The sequence below is a fragment of the Elephantulus edwardii genome, unplaced genomic scaffold, assembly GCF_000299155.1.
Source record: "Elephantulus edwardii isolate Elephantulus edwardi_28Jun2011 unplaced genomic scaffold, EleEdw1.0 scaffold00001, whole genome shotgun sequence".
In the NCBI taxonomy this organism is placed as follows: domain Eukaryota; kingdom Metazoa; phylum Chordata; class Mammalia; order Macroscelidea; family Macroscelididae; genus Elephantulus; species Elephantulus edwardii.
Genome location: NW_006399751.1, coordinates 37,423,033 through 37,442,993, shown reverse-complemented (window position 1 = coordinate 37,442,993; position 19,961 = coordinate 37,423,033). Strand labels below are relative to the sequence as shown.

At 36.2% G+C, this 19,961-nt stretch overlaps 1 protein-coding gene across 1 annotated transcript in view; it reads right to left on the bottom strand.

The window, feature by feature from the left end:
- The window catches only part of CCDC141 (coiled-coil domain containing 141), a 258,070-nt gene that overhangs the window by 16,331 nt on the left and 221,778 nt on the right, over nucleotides 1-19,961 (bottom strand). The window contains exons 17-20 of the mRNA XM_006878954.1: nucleotides 18,937-19,086; nucleotides 5,744-5,884; nucleotides 4,976-5,170; nucleotides 1,723-1,906 (exon numbers count right to left, since the gene is read on the bottom strand). Of these exons, the coding sequence (XP_006879016.1) occupies nucleotides 1,723-1,906; nucleotides 4,976-5,170; nucleotides 5,744-5,884; nucleotides 18,937-19,086 (670 nt within the window). The remainder of the gene's footprint in view (nucleotides 1-1,722; nucleotides 1,907-4,975; nucleotides 5,171-5,743; nucleotides 5,885-18,936; nucleotides 19,087-19,961) is intronic.

The window sequence follows — 19,961 nt, the reverse complement described above, 5'->3', positions numbered from 1 at the left end:
CAAAGCATAGCTTCTATACTGAACAGATTGGTTTATTCAAGTATTGGTTAAGCACTTAGGATGTGACATGAAGCACTTAGCTAATAGGTAAAGCCTCTTCTCTCATGGGGCTTAAACTCTCATAAGGAAAGACAGACGGCAGACAGCTAACCATCAGTTGATGATAAGGGCCAGAAATAAAGACAAAAACTGGAATATGTGACCGCTGCATTGTGAGAAGGAATTTAACATTTGCGGGTATGTGTGAGTACTTATGGGCTAGAACTGGATAGGCACTGAGATACAGTGATAAAATTTCGTAGTCTTATCTTTAGGGAAATTGAAGTCAGTAGGAAGGACAAAGGGTTTGAATACAGTAAAAGGTGAAAATATTAAATATTATATTGTTGCTGTTGTTAGATATTTTTGAGTTAAGTAAAACTCATAGTGACCCTATGAATTACAGATCTGACCTTATCCTGTGTCATCCATATCATCTCTGATATACTCAATACTCAAACTCTTTTGTTACAGTCATTGAGCTTATAATAAATAATAAAATATTATAGGAATATAATATTTCCAAAAAACTTCAGTGTACCAAAAAGTAAAGTAAATGTCACATAACATCAGTTTTCACCAACTCTTCAATCTATGTTTATAATTTTTATGTTTCTTTCTTCATTATTAATTTTTTACTAAAAATTTAGCACTAAGTAGTATAGAATATATTGTTGTTTCGTTGTTTGAAATTTTTACAACTATCCAATAGCAGTGATTCATGTTATAAAATAAAAGATCGAGCTGACAGCAGCTGTGGGCAGCTGAATGAAGCATTTGGTTTCACCTGTTGCTGTCTTCTTTCTGGGCTAGATTTGCTTGCTCATTGGGTAGTAAGTAGTATCTTTAGTCTCATAGGAATGATATTAGTGAATTCACAAAAATTACTCCTCAGAGACAATAAGATTGGCACAGGATAGAGCAGGGTTTAGGGCTGTTGTACACAGAGTTGCTATAAGTCGCGGGTGACCCGATGGCACATAACAACAACAACAATCCCCACTTAGTTCACTTTTCTCTTTAAAATTATTCTTTCATTGTAAAAAAAAATGACTCCTCAGGGACTGTCAACATTTATGGGGCCTAAGTAGGTGTTTTCTTTAAGAAGAAAGACTTCTCAGATAACAACTTCCCGATCATGGAGCAGAGGAAAGCAGTATTTATAACATAATCATTTGAGTTTTTATATTTATTCAAGAAGAGAGAGGAAGACAAGACAGAATTTATCTCTTCTTCTAAATCATGAACTATGGCGTTCACAGAAATGAGACTACTAGAGGCTCCAGACTTAATTCTAGACCTAAAATATTACGTGAGTTTTGCCTATTTTTTCCCCCAAGAAAACAGCTTTGGAAATCAGGTAATTTTTGGCTATGTTTGACCAGTTTTGGTTTGGTTTTATTAACCTGGAGATGATCAACAAGAATGTGGAGAAAGAATAGTGAAAGAAGATTTACATGAAATTATTAAAAGTCAGCAGGTTTTAGCTTCTGCTGGCAGAATTTCCTCCCTCTCTGCCTCATTGTTTACTTTTTCTGGGTGAAGACTCTTCTCTTAGGCTTTTCCATGAATAGGCCAGTGTACTGAGGACCTGAGGGTTTGCCGGTGCACTCACAATCTGCTGGATTAGTTTCTCACAAATGTGTTCCATGGCAAATCTGAGTATCTTAAAAGAGCTCTTACCATATAAGCGCTGAGCAAGGTCAGTGATCTCCTGAATCTTTTCTTCTTGCTGGGGAACTGAGGGTATAATAAACTTATTGAACTGCTGATGGAGAATTTCCACAGCTTCCTTGGTCTTGCACTCTGTGGAATATTTTCCAACTCTTATTACTGTGGCACTTGCATCTTCATACCAAAAGTAACACTAAATCAAAAGGGTACAAAGCATGGGTTAAAGAGATTCCATCCTACTAATATTGTTAATTTGGAGCTTTGAAAGATTTTCTTGAGAAATCTATTCACTTTAACTCTAATTTTCTTAACTATAATAAAGAAAACATAAAATCATGATCAAATATGTTTGATTATCCTGCCTTTTTAGATTTGCCTGAAGAGTAATTGCAAAGTGGAATATTATACCCTTAAAAGAAAGAAGTAATATTACAAGTAACAAAAACAAGTTAAAAAAAAACCCATCTAAAAAAAATAATACATGAATAACTGAATTCATGGACAATAAATGGATAAATCACTATGTGATAAATATGCTAAAGGAGATAATTTTGACCTTTTCAAAATAGATGATAGTAATCTTTTAAAAGGACAATAGATATTGAGATAGTTTCTTTCTGGGAAAAAAAAGTCTATAAGGGAAGAATGTGTTTGACACAGGCCAGGAGACTTATGTTGGGTGGGAAAACACAACTCTGCTAGAACTTGGATTTAAATAAGCTCCATGGAGCTATGAAAAGAACCTTGTTTGGTAAAAACACTCTTGATTTGGTTAAAAATGCAGCTTCTAATCCAGTTATCTGGGACGAAAATGCAAATTCTCAGCAGAAAGTTGAACTAGAATGTCAAAGTATTGCAGCAAACCTATATATCAGACGTAGAAGAATGATTATCTTAATTCTTCTTAATGCAGTGTTAAATCGAAAACCTCAATTAGATTACTGACAGAGATACATGTTCTATTTCTCAGAATAATGGGTTACAGATAAGATTCAAGAAATTCAAGTAGTTTCTTCAATATGAAATAAGCAAATAATAACTTTAATTTATCAAATATATATTTTATGTATGATCTACTATATACAAGTTGACTCAATGGTACCTAAGAACAACAATAATCCTTGTAACAGTAATAATAGTAATATTAATAACTATTTGTGGACCTGAAAATCATAATATTTCTTTTTTCTAAAACTTTTCAATATTTTTAAATAAACTCTTGTGAATACTTTAAACAGATATTTTTCCTGTATAGAATATTAAATATTATTCTATAGTTGAATATTTTGTGTTGATATACATATGGAAGCCTATCCTATGAGAGATGGTACCTATCCTATGTTGCTGGTAAATTAGTAAAACCTTCTTAATGAGCAACTGTATAATACGACAATAAACTTCGAGATAATCTTCCTCCCTCATATAGTTCCACTCCTGAAAATTATCCTGTGGAAATAGCCCAAGAAATGACAAAATGCATGGATTTGACGACAATAGTATGTAATGTAGAGTTGCTTGAAAATAGCAGATAACCTTTTCAAATGACCTTAATAAAGAGTGATTAAATTATGATTGTTGTTGTTGTTGTTATGTGCCGTCAAGTCATTTGCAACTCACAGTGACAGGAATTAAAATTATATTTTTGAAAGAGAAACAGTATATTTGACACTTCATTTTATAAACAAATGTTTTTGCCTTGAAAAATATTGTCTGATGAGTGGTGGTATTTTTCTTCTTGCATAACAATTGTTGTTGTTAGGTGCCATTGAGTCAAGAAGGACTCATAGAGACTCTATGAACAGTGGATTCGATCTCTGTCTCATCTTGTTCCATCGTCACACTTCCTGACACACTAGAGACCACTGTGGCATTCATTGTATTCATAAAATTTTCAGAGGCCTGTTATTTAAGAAATGAGTGACCAATCTTGCCTCCTAATCTGTCTTAATCATGGTAACCTTTATGGTATTTGACACACCAAGTAACACAACTTTCGGTATCACAGCAACCCACAAGTTATCTCAATACAGCAAACTGACAGACAAGTACTGTACCAGCATAACAGTATATTTGAAACTTTTATATTTTGGAGATATAGCTGTTTTTAAATCTTTAGATTTTAAAGTTACCTTGAATTTCCATCAATTTATTATCAAGGTGTTATTTCTTATCAAATGTAAGGATATTTAAACTGAAGCAACATAAAAACATTATTACTATACAACTGTTCTGAACTGATCATCTGCCTACAAATTGAAGAACAGAAGACTAGGAGGAATTATTACCCAGATTTATTCCACCAGAGCTCCAATTGTATAAAAGATGAAATTCAAACTTGAGGCTCAAACAAAATGAAAGGTTTGTGTAATTTTATGGTCTCCGGTCACTTAAAACTTGTCACAACATCATCACAAATTTTGGGGGGGGGTAAAAAATTACTAAATCCAAACTTGTTAACTATGAAAACCATTAAATATAATCCAGTCAAACAATCACTCTATTGTCGTAGTTGATTCAGACTCAGAGAGAACCTAAATAAAGTCTACAGGTTTATCAAGGCTCTAAGCCTGTATGGAAGCAGTTAGACACATCTTTCTTCCATGAAAGAGCCCTTCAGTTCAAATTTCTGACCTTTTGATTAGGAGCCAAATGCTTTCAACCACTGTGCCACCATGGATTCTTCAATGTGATCCAGCGATAAAAAAAATATAGATAATCAGCATGTAAAAAACTGACCGTGTTTTTAAACACATAATTGAAAAATGAGCCAGTAAACTTATAATTCTGGAGATCAATTTCTTCATACAAAAAAGAGGAATAATAATATCTATAGAAACTAGATCAGAAGTTTTGGGGGGAACATAAACTATCCCAGAAGAGATCAGATGATTTATATTAAGGACCAAACTTTTTTTGCATAAAAACAAGTTATTTTATTAATTTTCCCCACAAATCTCAAATAAACAGATGTGGTTATAACATTTAGAGAAAATAAATTATAAGCAATTAGTGATTAAAACGGATTCTATAATTCTTAAAAAAAACCTGATTCTATAATTCTTAGTCAATACATGCATATGGAGTAGGATGACATTATCATAAGAATTTTCATAGACTCTGAATCAATCTACAGCAATAAATCAGATCCACACGGAGTATAGAATTGGGACATGTTACAATTTGATTACATCGTAAAAAGTGAATTTCACTCTCATAATGAAATTCTCAGTTTGGGCATGTAAAATCAGTGAAGGGTTAATACCTCTTCTATCATCTCCTGTAGATGCTCTGTCAAGTCCAAGTTCTTTTTGTAATCTGTTACAACTTTGTCAAATTCATTCACATGTTTTTGCAAATCCTCTATGGTCTCCAAAAGGACATTAACTTGATTATTTGGATGATTTAATAAAGAATCAGAAATTCTGTTCTCAGTTTTTTCCATTTTCCTTCGCAGAATCTGTGTAAAAAAAAGTTTTTAACAACATTCAATTCTTATTTATTATACAATAGTTATCTAACAACCAGAAAAAAGTTACAAGATCTTGCCTAGCTTTCTCCACTACGTTAAGATTATAACTATTATGAAGGTATTTTGGAAAGAATGGCTTTTCTTTTAGCTACTTTTGACATATAGAAAATTTACTGTATGCCAAGGGCTATTCCAGGTTTTGAGAGTGATAACATGATAAAAGAACTGATTATCATATAATCAAATAATTAAGTAATCTAGCCATTGCAAGAGAGATGTAAGAGGTAAGCTCTGCAGAACCTGTGAAAGAAGAGCAGTACACAAGAGAAGCACGCGCGCGCGCGCGTGTGTGTGTGTGTGTGTGTGTGTGTGTGTGTGTAAAGAGGGGAAGCAACAAAGCTTAAGTCAGTTTAGAAGAAAGCAGAAACCATTTTGGAGCTTCCTCTCAGGATAAGTCATAATAGTATATTTTACAAGGGGAGTCCCAATGACTCGAAAATGTATTAATTCCCTGTTAGTTTTTTTCAATAACTGGACACATCCGCATCATGTTCTTATTACCTGCATTTTTTCCACATACATATCAACTTGTTGAATTTGATATTTAAGAGCCTTCAGATTCCGGGCTTTTTCATTTTTCTTAGTATAGTTAAACTTCAAATTGTTGAATTTTTTTTTGATATCTTTGAATGACTCTTTGAGCTGTAGTTCAATAAAAAGAAAGATGTGATTTTCTGAAAATGAGGAAAATGATACTTGTAACAAATCAAAGTACACTTCAAAAGAATTCATCATATTCAAAGTTTAGAGTAATTTTAATTGAAAACAAATCTGCTAAGTAAGCAAATAATGTGAATGTAAGTAATGTTTTTAATATTTTAATTTATATTTTATAATTTAAATTCTAAATATTAAATGTTCTTCTGGTCTCCAAGGGAGAAAACTTCTTATTTTCATAGACTTTTAACAACTTTACCTTATTTTTATTTATTTAACATTTCTGCCCCCCACATTCTGTTTTTGTTCTAGAATTAGCCACCATTTCATACTTTCTTAAAGTCATAATACATAAATTCATTAAGGCTTGAAGGACAGGTATCAATAGACTAATGGTATTTTTTAATAACATGGGATATTAGTCATTATTATACATTAAGTAGTTAGATATTATTATATATTGGAAGAAAAGATTCATTATAAAATGGAATATAAGATGGAGAACCCTATTTGCCCAATTCATCCTACAATTTTTCTTAATGAACATTTTGCATAGGGTCCTTCAAAATAAAAAAAATTTAAAAAGACAAGGAATGTGACAGTAGCCTCTGATTTTCACTTGTTTATGAACTGAGCTTATGAACATACATTGAGAACAGGGTATAGATTGTGATAATCTTAAAACATTTTAGTTTTACTAGTATAGCAATATTTTCAGCAGTCTTGTTCTATTACACCTAATCCTGTGTGCTGCCTTCTATGTTAAAAAAGATAAGCAATTATTCTTCATATTATCAGCAAGGAAAAGTACAGAGAAAATAGAAACATTTTTTCATCTTGTATGGATGCATTTAAATAGTATGAGTAAATAATACCACAATTCATAAATTTGAGCTCTAATAAGAAAAGCCATGTATAAGATTATTTTAAATGAAAGCACACAAGTTACTTGAAAGAATCTAGATTGTACATGCTGAATTTTTTTTTTTCATTTTTAAACATATCAGCCTTAGAATGGGCTTTCTCAAAACACTTATTTCATTCTTTATACTGTGAAACAAGAACTTTGACCTTATTTTTAACATTTCTTAGAGACAATTATCTGTAAAACCTGAGCAGACATGATTTTTTGCACCTGGCACACCCACACGCAATCACTGTTGTGTATTTTATGTGGAAAATCACATTGTTGAATGTTAGTTTAAAGCTATAAGCTAAACCATGCCAAAGAGACCACTTTTTGATAAGTTACTAATACACAGGAGCAAAAGAACTGTAGCATCAGAATTTGAAAACTATTTCGTTTTTAGTCCTCAGAGAAATGGGTAAAAAACAGTATTTAGTTGGTATATTTGTGAAATCATCAATAGATGTTCTATGGCATGTGTTTTCTAAATATGCAGGTTTGATTTTAGCAGAAAGGACAAATAAGGTCAGTTATATGGAAGTGAGATATAAGGCAATATATACTTAGATATTCACATAAAACCATTGGTGGGAACTTCTCACTGGAAAATAGAAGTATGATAATTATAAAATATGATGAAATCATAAATTATTTTGAAAAGTACTTCCTGTCATTTACATTTACCTATTGGAAAATAAAAATCTGTATTTTCCACCTACTGGAATATGAGATATAACTATCACTCTACAGAAATAAAGAGAGCTCTGACATCCATCACCTCATAATCATTACAAGTTTCTGTGGAAAAGATCAATTTCACATACCCATAGTGTCATCAATTATTTAAAAATTGCATGAAGATCCTTAACACCAGTTCTAAACTAGTTAAGTTTAAGTCTACCTTGGATGAAGAAATTTAGGACTGGTAAATGATGAATGCAATTTTACTTCTGCTTGCCTCAGAACATAAGCCCTTCATCTGAAGATGATGATGCGTATAAGCCTAAAGAATGTTCATGGCACTATGAGTCTGTGAAATAGAATCCGCTTCTCTCTGACACATGAGCTCCCTCAGCAAGCACCTTTAGTTACTTCAGTTCCACTTGAAATCCGTTTTAAACCTGAACTCCCATGCCTTTCACAATTCAAATCCAGGACTTCTGCAGATACAAACATGTATAGACATGAACTATCTTCATCCAGAAAATCTAACCATACCTAAATATGCTACCTGCACTTTCCAATATGAAAACCTAACTTCCCATGTAATCCCCACATAACTCATGGCCATATTTCTGAAAGAAGTGAGTGCCATAGTTCCTTGGCTGTGGAGTAGTTGCTCGCGCAGCTGTTTCTAACTTTAGTTTGCTTGTCAACAATGGGGAACGGTGGAGATGGCTGAGACAAGTGGTCCTCCATCCTGAGCATATAACCAGAAGAAAATGCCTAAAGCTGAAACACAGAAAGTCTATCCTATTAAAAAGGTTCATATGTTGTTAGAAGTCATAGGAATAAAATGTCTAAATAATTAGGGAAAAGGCATCTCTCCCCTCCTCACCCCTATAAATAGTGACTTTGCTCTCTTTCCACTTTCTCAGGTCTTCCATACTTGCTATGGACTAGATTTTGTTGTTATATGCCATAGAATGATAGCTGACCAACTCATAGCTGTCCCTCATGAGAGGAGATTAACGTCTTTCTCCTGTGGAGCAGTTGGTAGATTCAAAATGCATACCTTTTGGAGCAAATAACATCACTACGATTCTCTCTCATTGCCAAGGAGCTAGAAGTGATTCAGAGTGGACCTTCTGCTCAGTCTGACGCACAGGAGAAGCCTGCCCAGCTTTCCCCCAAGGAGATTCTTATGGCTTTTAAGCACCAGAGAGGTGTGGCCTTTGAATTAGCAGTGCAACTCTTTACGGACTAAGTCTCCAAAGCCATCCTTAACCGTGATTTGTTGTTGTTATGTGCTTTTGATCCAGAACTGACTCATAATGAGTAAAAATGGGTTTAAGAGTACTATTTGGTATATTTATGAAATCACCAATAGCTATTAAATTTTATGGCATGTGTTACCTAAATATTCAGGGTTTTTTCCCCTACTAGAATATTTTTCCCCTTACTAGATATGAACTATAACTATTGGTCTAGAGAAATTCAGAGGTCCTGCCATCTTTCACCTGATAATCATTACATAATAACATTAGAGGCTGTCATCACATGAGAGCAAACTGCCTTTTTCCTGTAAATCAGCTGTTGGATTCAACCTGCATGCTTTTGTTTAGTAGTGCAACTCTTCATCCCATAGCCGCCAAAGCTGCCTTAACCCTGACTGTTGTTATGTATTGTCATACTGTTCAGAGGGTTTTCAGAGGCAGTAAATCATGTGGGAGGAGACTGTCCATCTTTTCTCCATAGAGCAGCTGGTGTATTTGAACCATGTATCTTTGTGTTGGCAGCACAATACCTTACCATTAAGCCAGAAGAGCTCCCTTAGCCATGATGAGGAAACAAATTATTAAGGCTTTAAATTGTGGTTCTTTTGAAATCTAGAGGGAAATCATCTTTACCAAATTGCCCTGGGGAACCGCAAGCCATCTCAGGGCTAGAAAGACACAAGGACCTTTTTGAGAAGAAGCGTAAGATCAAGAGACTGATGAGAAGTGAAGCTGCTTACTAGTCTTCATCTTGATTAAGCTGGTTGAGGCGGTTTTGACACAGAATGCCTTTTCTTAAAAATGTTAGCAAGGGCAATTTGTGTAAGGGGCATGGGACACTATAAAAGTGAAGAAATGAATTTCAAAATATGGGCTTTCACTAGAGCTATGACACACATTTGAACAGATGCAAAACATACGCAACAAGTCATCAATTCTCTTTTCTCTCAAATAGCCATCTTACAGTTTCATTACTTGCCCACCATTTTGCCTATTCTGATAAATTTATTTATCTAGAATAAATAAATTTATTTAGTGTTCATTTTCAGTAACACAAAGATTCAAGATTATCAGCTCCCTGGGATGCTTTGCATAAGGGAATTAAGGCCTTATAATTGAGCTAAAATGACCTGTTGCATTATTAATGGCAGAATATTAGACAGTGGTGGAGAGATTCTTGTGTCAAGACTTCGCTGGCCTCTTTCCATTCAGAAACCGCATCACTGTCCTTCTATTTTAAGGTTATAAGTAGGGCCCCTTGAGAAGAGAATTTAACTATCCAAACGTAATTGTAGATGATGACATCACATCTAATTAATAAATATTTTATCCACTCTGCAAGTTTAGGATGTGCATAGAACTTTCATTAAATGTAAGATTCTGGATTTGCTGTTGTTGTTAGATGCCATTGAGTCAAGTATGACTCGTAGTGACTTTATGAACAAAAGATCTGAACCCTGTTCTATTCTGTGTCATTCTCACACTTCCTGACAGACATGAGTCCATTGCAGCAGTCACTGTGTCACAGTCCACCTTGTTGAGAGTCTTCTTCTCCACTGACCCTCCACCCTTCCCATCATGATGTCCCTCTCCAAGGAATAGCACCTCCTAGCAACCTGCCCAAGGTATGTGAGGTTAAGCCTCATCATTCTTGCCTTCAAAGAGCACTCCAGCTGCACCCTCTCCAAGACATATCCATTTGTTCTCCTAGCAGTCTTGGGATGTTCAGTGCTCTTCTTCAACATCACAGCTCAAAGATGTCAATTCTTTTTCTGTCATCCTTATTCTGGATATGGGACTATAATTTTAATCTTAAATAATCTACTTTTTCCAGGTATATTAAAGTCTTGGTTTTAAAAACGTAAATGTTAACATTTTAAAGTCTTTAAGCAATATGAGTTCAAAGTTTTGAGACCAAATTATAATATTTGACATCCTCTCACATTTATCACCCAAACGGAACTAGTCTCATAGAGTCTTGAAATGTAAACAGTGTGGCCTGTTTAATAAACACTAGTGAATATAAAGTCCCACAGATTAGCTATTCCTACAGGATGAATTCCCTGAGAACTTTTGTATTCTATGGTTTGGCACATACTAGTCACATTGTACTTGCTGAATAGAGATAATGTTTATTTTTAAATGATGATATGAATTCTTAATCTGGAAAGTCATTAATGCTTCACTATATCTGGTGGAACAATTTGTAAGGAGCTGTGCTGCTAGCCCAGAGCATGCAACTCTCTGGTGGGTCCAATAGCAGCTCTGTGGGAGAAAGAGGGACAATCTCCTCCCACATGATTTACAAATCCCACATGATTTTGAAATTCCAGGGGAGGAAGAGCTCTAGTCTGCTCTGACTTGACAGCATTGAGGGTTTTTTGGGTACTGCAATAGTGTTCTGTCCTCAAAAAGGACTTTCTCCTAAAAAACAAAAAAAAAAAAGAAAAAAAGTACTTGACCCTTCTGTAGAAGGCTTTTTTTTCTGCTTCCTGTTCTGTAGGAGGAAATAGGATCATTTTTCAGTAGTAAAGAATTATATAAAGTTAGACAGTTTTAATTGTATTAATTGTTATGTTTACAGTAGCACCATATCTCTGTCCTAATTTACTACTTCCAACTTGACTTGTAGGAGCCTAGTGGTGTAGTGGGTTAACTGTTTGGTTGAGCTGGTCTGAGCTTTTAAGATTTACAGCCTCAGAAACCTGATAGAGGTTTATCATGAGTCCAGATTACTTCAGTGACAGAAGGTGGGTAACCTGATTTGTAAAGATCCTTGGTGGCACAGTGATTGAACACCCTGCTGCTTGCTAAACAAAAGGTCAGTGACTTTGTCCTGTGTCATCATTATGAGTTTAAATTGACTCAACAGCAATGGGGCTTTTTGGTGTGGTTGGTTTAAACCTGACTTGTATTCTTGGAATTTAAATGATTGATATTCACACGGGCCAAAGAATTTTCCTGCAATTCAGATGACTGACACCCATCTTGAATAACAAATTTTTGTGACTAAAAGCACATAACTCTGATGTATGAGATATTATAAAATTCCTTTAAACACTTTAAAGTCCTTTTCGGCTTCCTTTATAATGGTGTAGAAATTAGTACACTTGGAAATTTCCAGGAAAAGGTAACATTGTAAGATTGACTCATGCTTCTGTAGGTAGTGATTGTAGATCCAAATAAAACAAAATTCTTGGCAATTTCAAAATTGTTTCTGTCATTATTTGTCCAAATAGTGAGGAGTTTTGTTTTCTTTACATTTAACTGTAATCCTTTCTTAAGGTATTTTGATGTTGTTGTTATGTGCTGTCCAGCTGCTTGCGATTCATAGCAACCCTCTATGTACAACAGCCCTAAACTCTGCTCTGTCCTGTGCCAGTCGCACTGTCTCCGATACACCCATCCCGATTACCCCAGTCACTGAATCAATCCACCTCATAGAGGGTCTTCCCCTCCTGCGCCGTCCCTCCACCCTCCCGAGCATGATGTCCCTCTCCAAGGACTGGTCCCTCCTTACAACATGTCCAAAGTATGTTAGACGGAGCCTCAGAATCCTTGCCTCCAATGAGCAGCCTGGTTTAACCCTTTCCAGGATGAACCTGTTTTTTTCCCCCTAGCAGTCCATGGTACCCTCAACATTCTTCTCCAGCACCACAGCTCAAAAAGACATCAATTCTCCTTCTATCCTCCCTAGTCATTGTCCAACTCCCTGATGCATAGCAAGTGATTGTAAAGACCATGGCCTGTATCAGATGCACCTTAATCTCCAGAGAGACACCATTGCTCTTCAGTACTTTGAAGAGGTCCCTAACAGCAGACTTTCCCATAGCAATACGTCTTTCAATTTCCTGGCTACTGGTGCCAAGAGTGTTGACTGTGGAGCCAAGCAAACTATATTCTTTGATAATTATTAGCAAGTGCTTCAAGTTCTCTTTAGTTTCAGAATGCAAGGTTGTGCCATCCATGCACTGAAGATGTTTAATGAATCTTCCCCAATCTTAAAGTTGTGTTTTTCTTCATATAGTCCAACTTCTTAGATTATTTGCTCAGCATGTCAAAATCCAAAACCTAATCTACTGATATGAGACCAATTCTGTCCCTTAGCATCTCCGTAGGACAAAACAGAACTTTTCCATATGGTTTCCAAAGCCATCAGTCTTGATGAGATGAGATTGCCTCACCTTTCTCCAGAGTAGGAGCTATTAGATTTGAATCACAGACCTTTAAGGTAGCAGCCCAGTACTTAACCAACAGTGCCACCAAGGATCATGCTTCTTGTTAGGTGCCATCAAGTTGAATAGGACTCACAGTGACCCTATGAATAGCCCACCTAAATACTGCCCTATCCTATGCCATCCTCATCATCTTTGACACACTAGAGCCTCCGTCAATCCATCTCATTGGAAGTCTTCCTCTTCTTTGCTGATCCTCCATCTTGCCAAGCATGATGTCCCTTTCCAAGGAATAGTCTCACCTTGCTACATGTCCAAAGTATGAAAGACAAAGCTTTGCCATCTTTGCCTCCAAGGCTTCAATCCTTTCTCCAGCCATCACGATATTGACTGTTGGACCTGTGGTGAAGACCTTTGTTTTCTTGATACTGAGATGTAAACAATTATGTGTGTTAAGAGCTTTGGAGTTGGCTCCAACTCATATTGACCTTACATACATACTGTGCTATCCTCACAATCTCTGTTATGTCAACTGTTCCAATCACTGTGTCAATCAATCTTGTTGATACTTTTTATCTTTTGCTAATTCTCTATATTTCTTTTTTTATCAATGGTAAGTTATTTTTTTATAACGTGAAACTTGGTTATTGCACTGGGCAGACTGTTTCAAGCACGTCTTATGGAACAACAGTATTTCAGCTTTAAGAAAACATGGTGGAAAATCCTCTATAGCAGTCTCCTTTAAAATGCTGAGCATGCTTAACTAAACAACAAAAAAGGGGGTACACAGATATATTTTTGTTATAAACTTGGCCAACAGAGGTACTTAGTGTCCTTCTATTTCAGTTAATAATAAAATAACAATATGAATGAGATTTGGCTATTAATAAAAGTGAAAGAAGCTTTCTACCTACAAAAAAATTTATGACATACAGATTTTACTTTTCAAAGAATGTATTTTCACTTTCCTCACGACAATACCATAAAATTTTTTACCTTATATATACCTATAAAATATGTGTGCATATTTTTCCCTTTAGTAGATAACTACTAGGATAACTTACATATAGCAAAACTAACATGAATTCAAAACTAGATGGAATGACTTATTGCTAAGAAGAAAAGGTATAGTTTAGGATTCTGGTCCAGGTCTATAGTTTAAAATGCTGTACAAGTTCAGGCTTTTCCATCTATGTAAACATAAGCATTTTCCAACTCTATAATCATAGGCAAATCAGGAAGGGGCTACATGCTACAGTACCCCGTGTCCAAAATGGGAAGAATACTTAATTCTCTATATTTCTAAGGATGATGTTCTTTTCCAGGGACTGGTCCATGCTTGTAACATGATTAAAGTATGTGAGACAGTTGTTGTTGCTGTTAAGTGCCATCAAGTCATAGATGACTCATAGCGACCCTATGAACAAAAGCCCTAAACACATAAAAATTTCATTGTTTCTCTACATTCAAAGAGTTTCTGGAGGCAAGTTATCTTGGAAGTGGATGCCACTCCTGTTTCCAAGCTTGATTTAATTTGAGAGCTCCATCAAACACTGTCCACCATGGGCAACCATTATTGCATTTGACACATCAGTGTCACAGTGTTTGCCATTACAGCAACCACAGTTACCTTAAGTACTACAAATTGACAGAACAGTCCTATACTACATAGAAGAATGTTTGACTGAAAAACAGTTCCAACCAGGGCTGAAGGCTGCAGGCCCTGGGGTTCAAATGCCTTTCTAAATAAGAGGCTATATCCAATCATCTCACCCCCAATTGGGAGCAACAGTCCCACCCAAGCCTTAGCCAAAACAGAAAAAACACCTTTGATCCAGCTGTTCCACTCATCTTCCCAAACTTTAAAGCAGCCTCAAACTGGCAACCAAATGCCTTTTTAAATTTAAGGCTCAATTCAATCAGCTCACACTCAATTGGGAGCAACAGTCCCATCTAAGCCTCAGCCAAAACAGAAAACACACCTTTGTAGAATCCAGCTGCCCCACATGTGAGACACATGCTCTAAGGAGCATACTGTACCTCTGCCCACACAGATTTGTTTGTTCTGTTGGGAGTCCATGGTGCTTTCAATATTCTTTAACAGCACCACAATTTAAAGGCATCACTCCTTCCTTACTCATCCTCTCTAGCTTTCACATGCATGTGACACAATTGAAAATGTCCCTGTTTGGGTTAAGTGTACCTTGATCTTTAAAGTGGCATCTTTCCCCCTTAGCACTTTAAAGATGTCCTTGCCAGCAGATTTGCCTGATGGAATTCAAAGTCTGCATCCTTGACTGTTTATACCATGAATATTGATTGTGATCCAAGTAAAAGAAAATGGTTGATAATCTTTGCTAGTGTAAATCTTTTTTCCATTTATCATGATGTTACTTATTGGTCTAGTTATAAGGATTTTTGTTTTATGTTAAGATATAGCCCATACATTGCAATTATATGAATGCTTCTGTTTGTAAAATCTACTTTGTGAAAATTCTAACCCAATTCTGTCATACTATTTTTCTTCAGGAAAGTAATTGTTTGTGACTTATGGTACAAATTTCTAGAGCTAAATTTTCAAAAATATCATGTAGATGTGAAGGCAATTTTTAGTAAGTTTGTGAGAAAAATAGGATTGATATTAACTTAATACATTTATACATGTAGATGTTTAAAGAATGTGGAACTAATGATGGTCTTCTATCGTTCACTATGGCAGATAATACACTTATAATGATTTGTATCTTACCACTTTGTTTACTTTGCCAGATAAGAAAATATGTAGTGATATTAAAATGCATGTGTTTAAATATATCTTCATGTGAAATAGGTAGAAAATATTTGCACAAAATTAGCAGTCTGTAAGCTGTGTTTCCAAAATGCAGATGTAGAGAAACTGAGGTTTTAAGATGTCCTACATCTTACAACTTGAAACTGTCGGTGACTTCATCTTACTTGGAACCACAATCAATGCACTTGGTATCAGCAGGCAGGAGATCAGAAGACATATTGCACTGGGAAAGTCTGCAGTCAAGGGCCTCTCCTAATAATTAAGGTGTGATTTGAGGACTAAGGTGTACCTTATTCAGGCGATGACCTTTTTAGTCACTTTCTATGCTGCTGAGAGGTAGACAATGAATAAGGATTACAGAAGAAGAATTGATTGATGCCTTTGAACTATGGTGTTAGACAAGAGTCTGAATACCCCGTGGGCTGCCATAGAAAGAGAGATATGTCTTGGAGGTGCAGGCAGAGTGCTTCTTGGAGGCAAAGAGGATAAGCTGCATCTCACTTTGAGCATATTGTTAGGAGACGTTATTTCTTGAAGAGGGACATCATGCTTGGGAAGGTGGAGGGATGACAAAAGAGAGGAAGACCCTCAACCAGGTAGATTGATGTGGTGATCATACATAGCTTCTAATAGATATACTCAAAAATACATATAGAAGATGAAAACATAAAAGGTGGCCACATTTAACATCAGACCATGCAGTTGTTGGCTGTGATGAGAACAATAAATGAATGTTGTACTCTGAGTTTATCAAGTGTCAAACATGTTTTCACTTTTCACAATTGAAATTCATGTATCACTTAGTTTTCTCATCTGAGATATGAAAGTGGTGGACTAGATCTGCCCTAAAATATCTTTTCAAGTATAATCCCCAAATCAAACTAATTATTTCCCATGAAACTCATTGGAGACAAAACATGATGTGATAAACTCATATATTGAGCTTGATCTAGTTCCTTGTTTACTTTGATAGGGTAAAAACTAGTGTAATACATTGCTTTTAATGTTAGTTTTAAGTATCCAAAGAATTTAGAGGGCTCATATTTTTAATTTACTAAATCTCACTGAAAATAAGTCTTTTGATCATGTCCCCATTAATATTGCCTTGAGCTGGAAAGCCTCGGGTGTGGATCCTATACTAACAATGGTGTGGCATGCCTATTATAGTGTCTTAAGAATGTGAAGAGGAAAAGTATCAAAAATTTACAGAGAGCCCTTCAATGTGAAACTTGCATCAAAGATTAGTTAGAGCTGAAGCAGAAGTTAGTAGGAAGAATGCCTCTCATAATATTTAAGAGGATAGTAAAGTGATCTGATTCCTAAATCAAATCTCTGCGTATCTAGTTGCTCATTCCTGGAACAGACAATCTCAGGGCATCCCTACTATGACTGGAAAGGACATCTGTCATACCGCAGGCTGGCTTCCAGCACAGACTCATCACGAGGCGGACACCATAGATAGAATCACAACAGGCAGGACCCGAACTGGGAGACTTGGCTTAATAAAAGCCACCAGCTCTCCAAGGAGATGAAAACCGGGCCCCAAGGGCTGGGAACAATCTCAAGGCGGTCCCAATTGTGTATCACCACTTACAGAACTGATCCATCACTGAGTAGATTGGGATTTTGACAAGGCAGTGGTTTTGAGAGAGAGAGAGAAGTGGGGGGGGGTAGCTTTGGGGAAAGATCATAACAAAAATTGTATCTATAGTTACTATGCCCAAATTTTGTAGCTTTGGAAAGAACCACTGTTTTCTTTAATAGACCTAACAGATTCTTAGTATGTGGAGAGTGTTAGTTGTGTAAGCAATGTGATGGAAGAGTTAACAAGTCCAGTTTTCTATCCACAGGGCAGACTAAAATATGAGTTGGGCCATGAATGGTTTAATGAATCTGTCTGAAGTTGACTCCCTTCAGAAAAACAACCTGTGAACAGAAACTGCAGTTCTGTGGCACATTTGCTAAGATAGAAACCCTTGTTAGTTGTTGGTTTCTATTTTCCTTCTGTTCAAATTTCATTAGAATCCAAGAGACAGTGGCCTATCTTGCTTTCTACCTCTCTTTCCTTTTAGTCTTCCTTCTTACATCTACTGATGGTCCCTAAAACCGAATCGTGGGAAGGAACAAGAAAGGATGCTTCAGAATTGGACCATAACTAAAATGTCATTATGCTCACTCATACTTGAGTCCATGCTTTAAAGATTCATCCTTGCTTGGCTTAGGTTGTATAAACTCAGCACAAATAGATAGTTCTAGCAGGTTTACAAGTGTCTCTTCCCTATCCCTTTTCTTCATAGACTGAATGACTAATGGATGCAGAAATGGAGATAAATCTTTAATGGATATCTTTGGATTCTATTTCTGGTCAAGAAGGAAGACCTCTGCTATTCTGATGTGTGGTTTTCACCCAAAATACATAAGCCTTTGAATAGAGAGTTTATTAAGGGAAGGTGTGGTTATGGTTTAACAAGTGTGTAGTGGGTGGAGGAAGAGGGAGAAGGGAGAGAGAGAGAGAGAGAGAGAGAGAGAGAGAGAGAGAGAGAGAGAGAGAGAGAGAGGAGGTGGAATTATGGATATGTGGAGCATGGGCATGGAGGACAATTTTCATCTGTTATTTTTCTCTCAGAATTGTTTTGCCAGAACAGCTATTCAGTTGGAGAAAATATGAAACCAACCACTTGACTTTGGTGATAATACCCTGTAAGCCTCTGAAGGCAGAGCCTGCTCCCCTGGCCCTCAGCACCCATTCACAGTGAGTCAATAGTACTGAAATAGAATCCCCACAGGCTGGAGCTGGCTGCAACAGTGTCCTACTCTCCTCTGTGGGCTGAAAAAATCTGCATACACATAAACAAGAGTTGCTACAAAGATTTGAGTGAAGAACAAAGAAAAGAAAACCTCAAAAACTTTGTACCCTAAAGACTCCCAACGTAATACTATATCCTAGGTTTCTCTATACATTGGCAAGTATTGACTTTAACAGGGTTGGAGCCTTATGGTTATTCAAACTTCCCTGAGGCCTGAAACTGCTGTTCAGGGGATTACAGAACACAGAGAGAAGAAAGAAACCTGACCCATGGGGTGTTTTGTATGCATGTGGATAGAGGACATTGACCCTGAGGCACAAGCTTCAGGGTCAGAATAGCTCAGTTTTCACCCTACACACTCTCTCTCTCTCTCTCTCTCACACACACACACACACACACACACACACACCTTTGCCTCACCTCTTTCGTCTCATCTCTGGCAATGCAGTACTGTAAGTTGTGGGACAGAGCTTGCTCGTATTTCTCAGCTTTGGCACGACAGGTCATACTGTCTCCTTCAAGAATCTCCAACTGCTGCTGTAAGTTCTTTGCGGAGACATTAAAGCAGTTCTAAAAACATAAGAAAAATAGAAAGAACCAAGGGAAGGAATGAGATAGCAACGGGATGAATAAGCTATTTACCTGCATTATGAAATTCATAAATGCCACTTTAGAAAAAAGACTCCTGATTTATTTTACCTTAAGCATATTTGAATATAATTATTTCAGTAAGAAGTCAGACACTTAACATCATGAAAAGGAAAACCATTACATTTCCAATTTTGAATCTCTAGTTTTGATGATTTGCTCATCAAACTCAAGTCCTCAGAGACACCATTCATTATAAGATATAATTTTTACTTCAAAGGACATAAAATATGCATTAGAAATATTTGGTTCCTGCACTATAATTTTCTTGTCATCCTGAGCCTAACCTCAGGTTCATTATGCAAGTGTTCCAATCTCTACTCAACGTGGAGGGGCTGCTGGGGCCAAGGCCAGATGTACATGAGGAACAATTCACATTATTTGTGAAAAGTGGGACTTCTTGCCTTCTTTTTCCCTTTTTAAAACAAAATCACCAGTAAAGTCAAACTCTTAAATAGAAAACCTTTTCCTAGCAAAATGAGATTTTATTAACAGGAACAGATATCTTGTACTTCTATGAAATGAAGTTAAAGAAAATGAAGTTCCCTGCATTCCATGCTACAGATTCTGACCCTGTGTGTGTCACAGCAGATCTGTGCTCCATAAAGTTTTCAGGGCCTGAGTGTATGGACTCAGATAAACAGGTCTTTTCTCTAAGGAGCCAATGGATGCACTTGAACTGTCAATTTCTCATTTAGTAACCAAGGGTATTAAGTGTTCGTACCACCAAAGACTTACAATTTCATGGTCACTTTAAAAGAAAATTTGCTATCATTGCTTTTTGATGTTATATATAT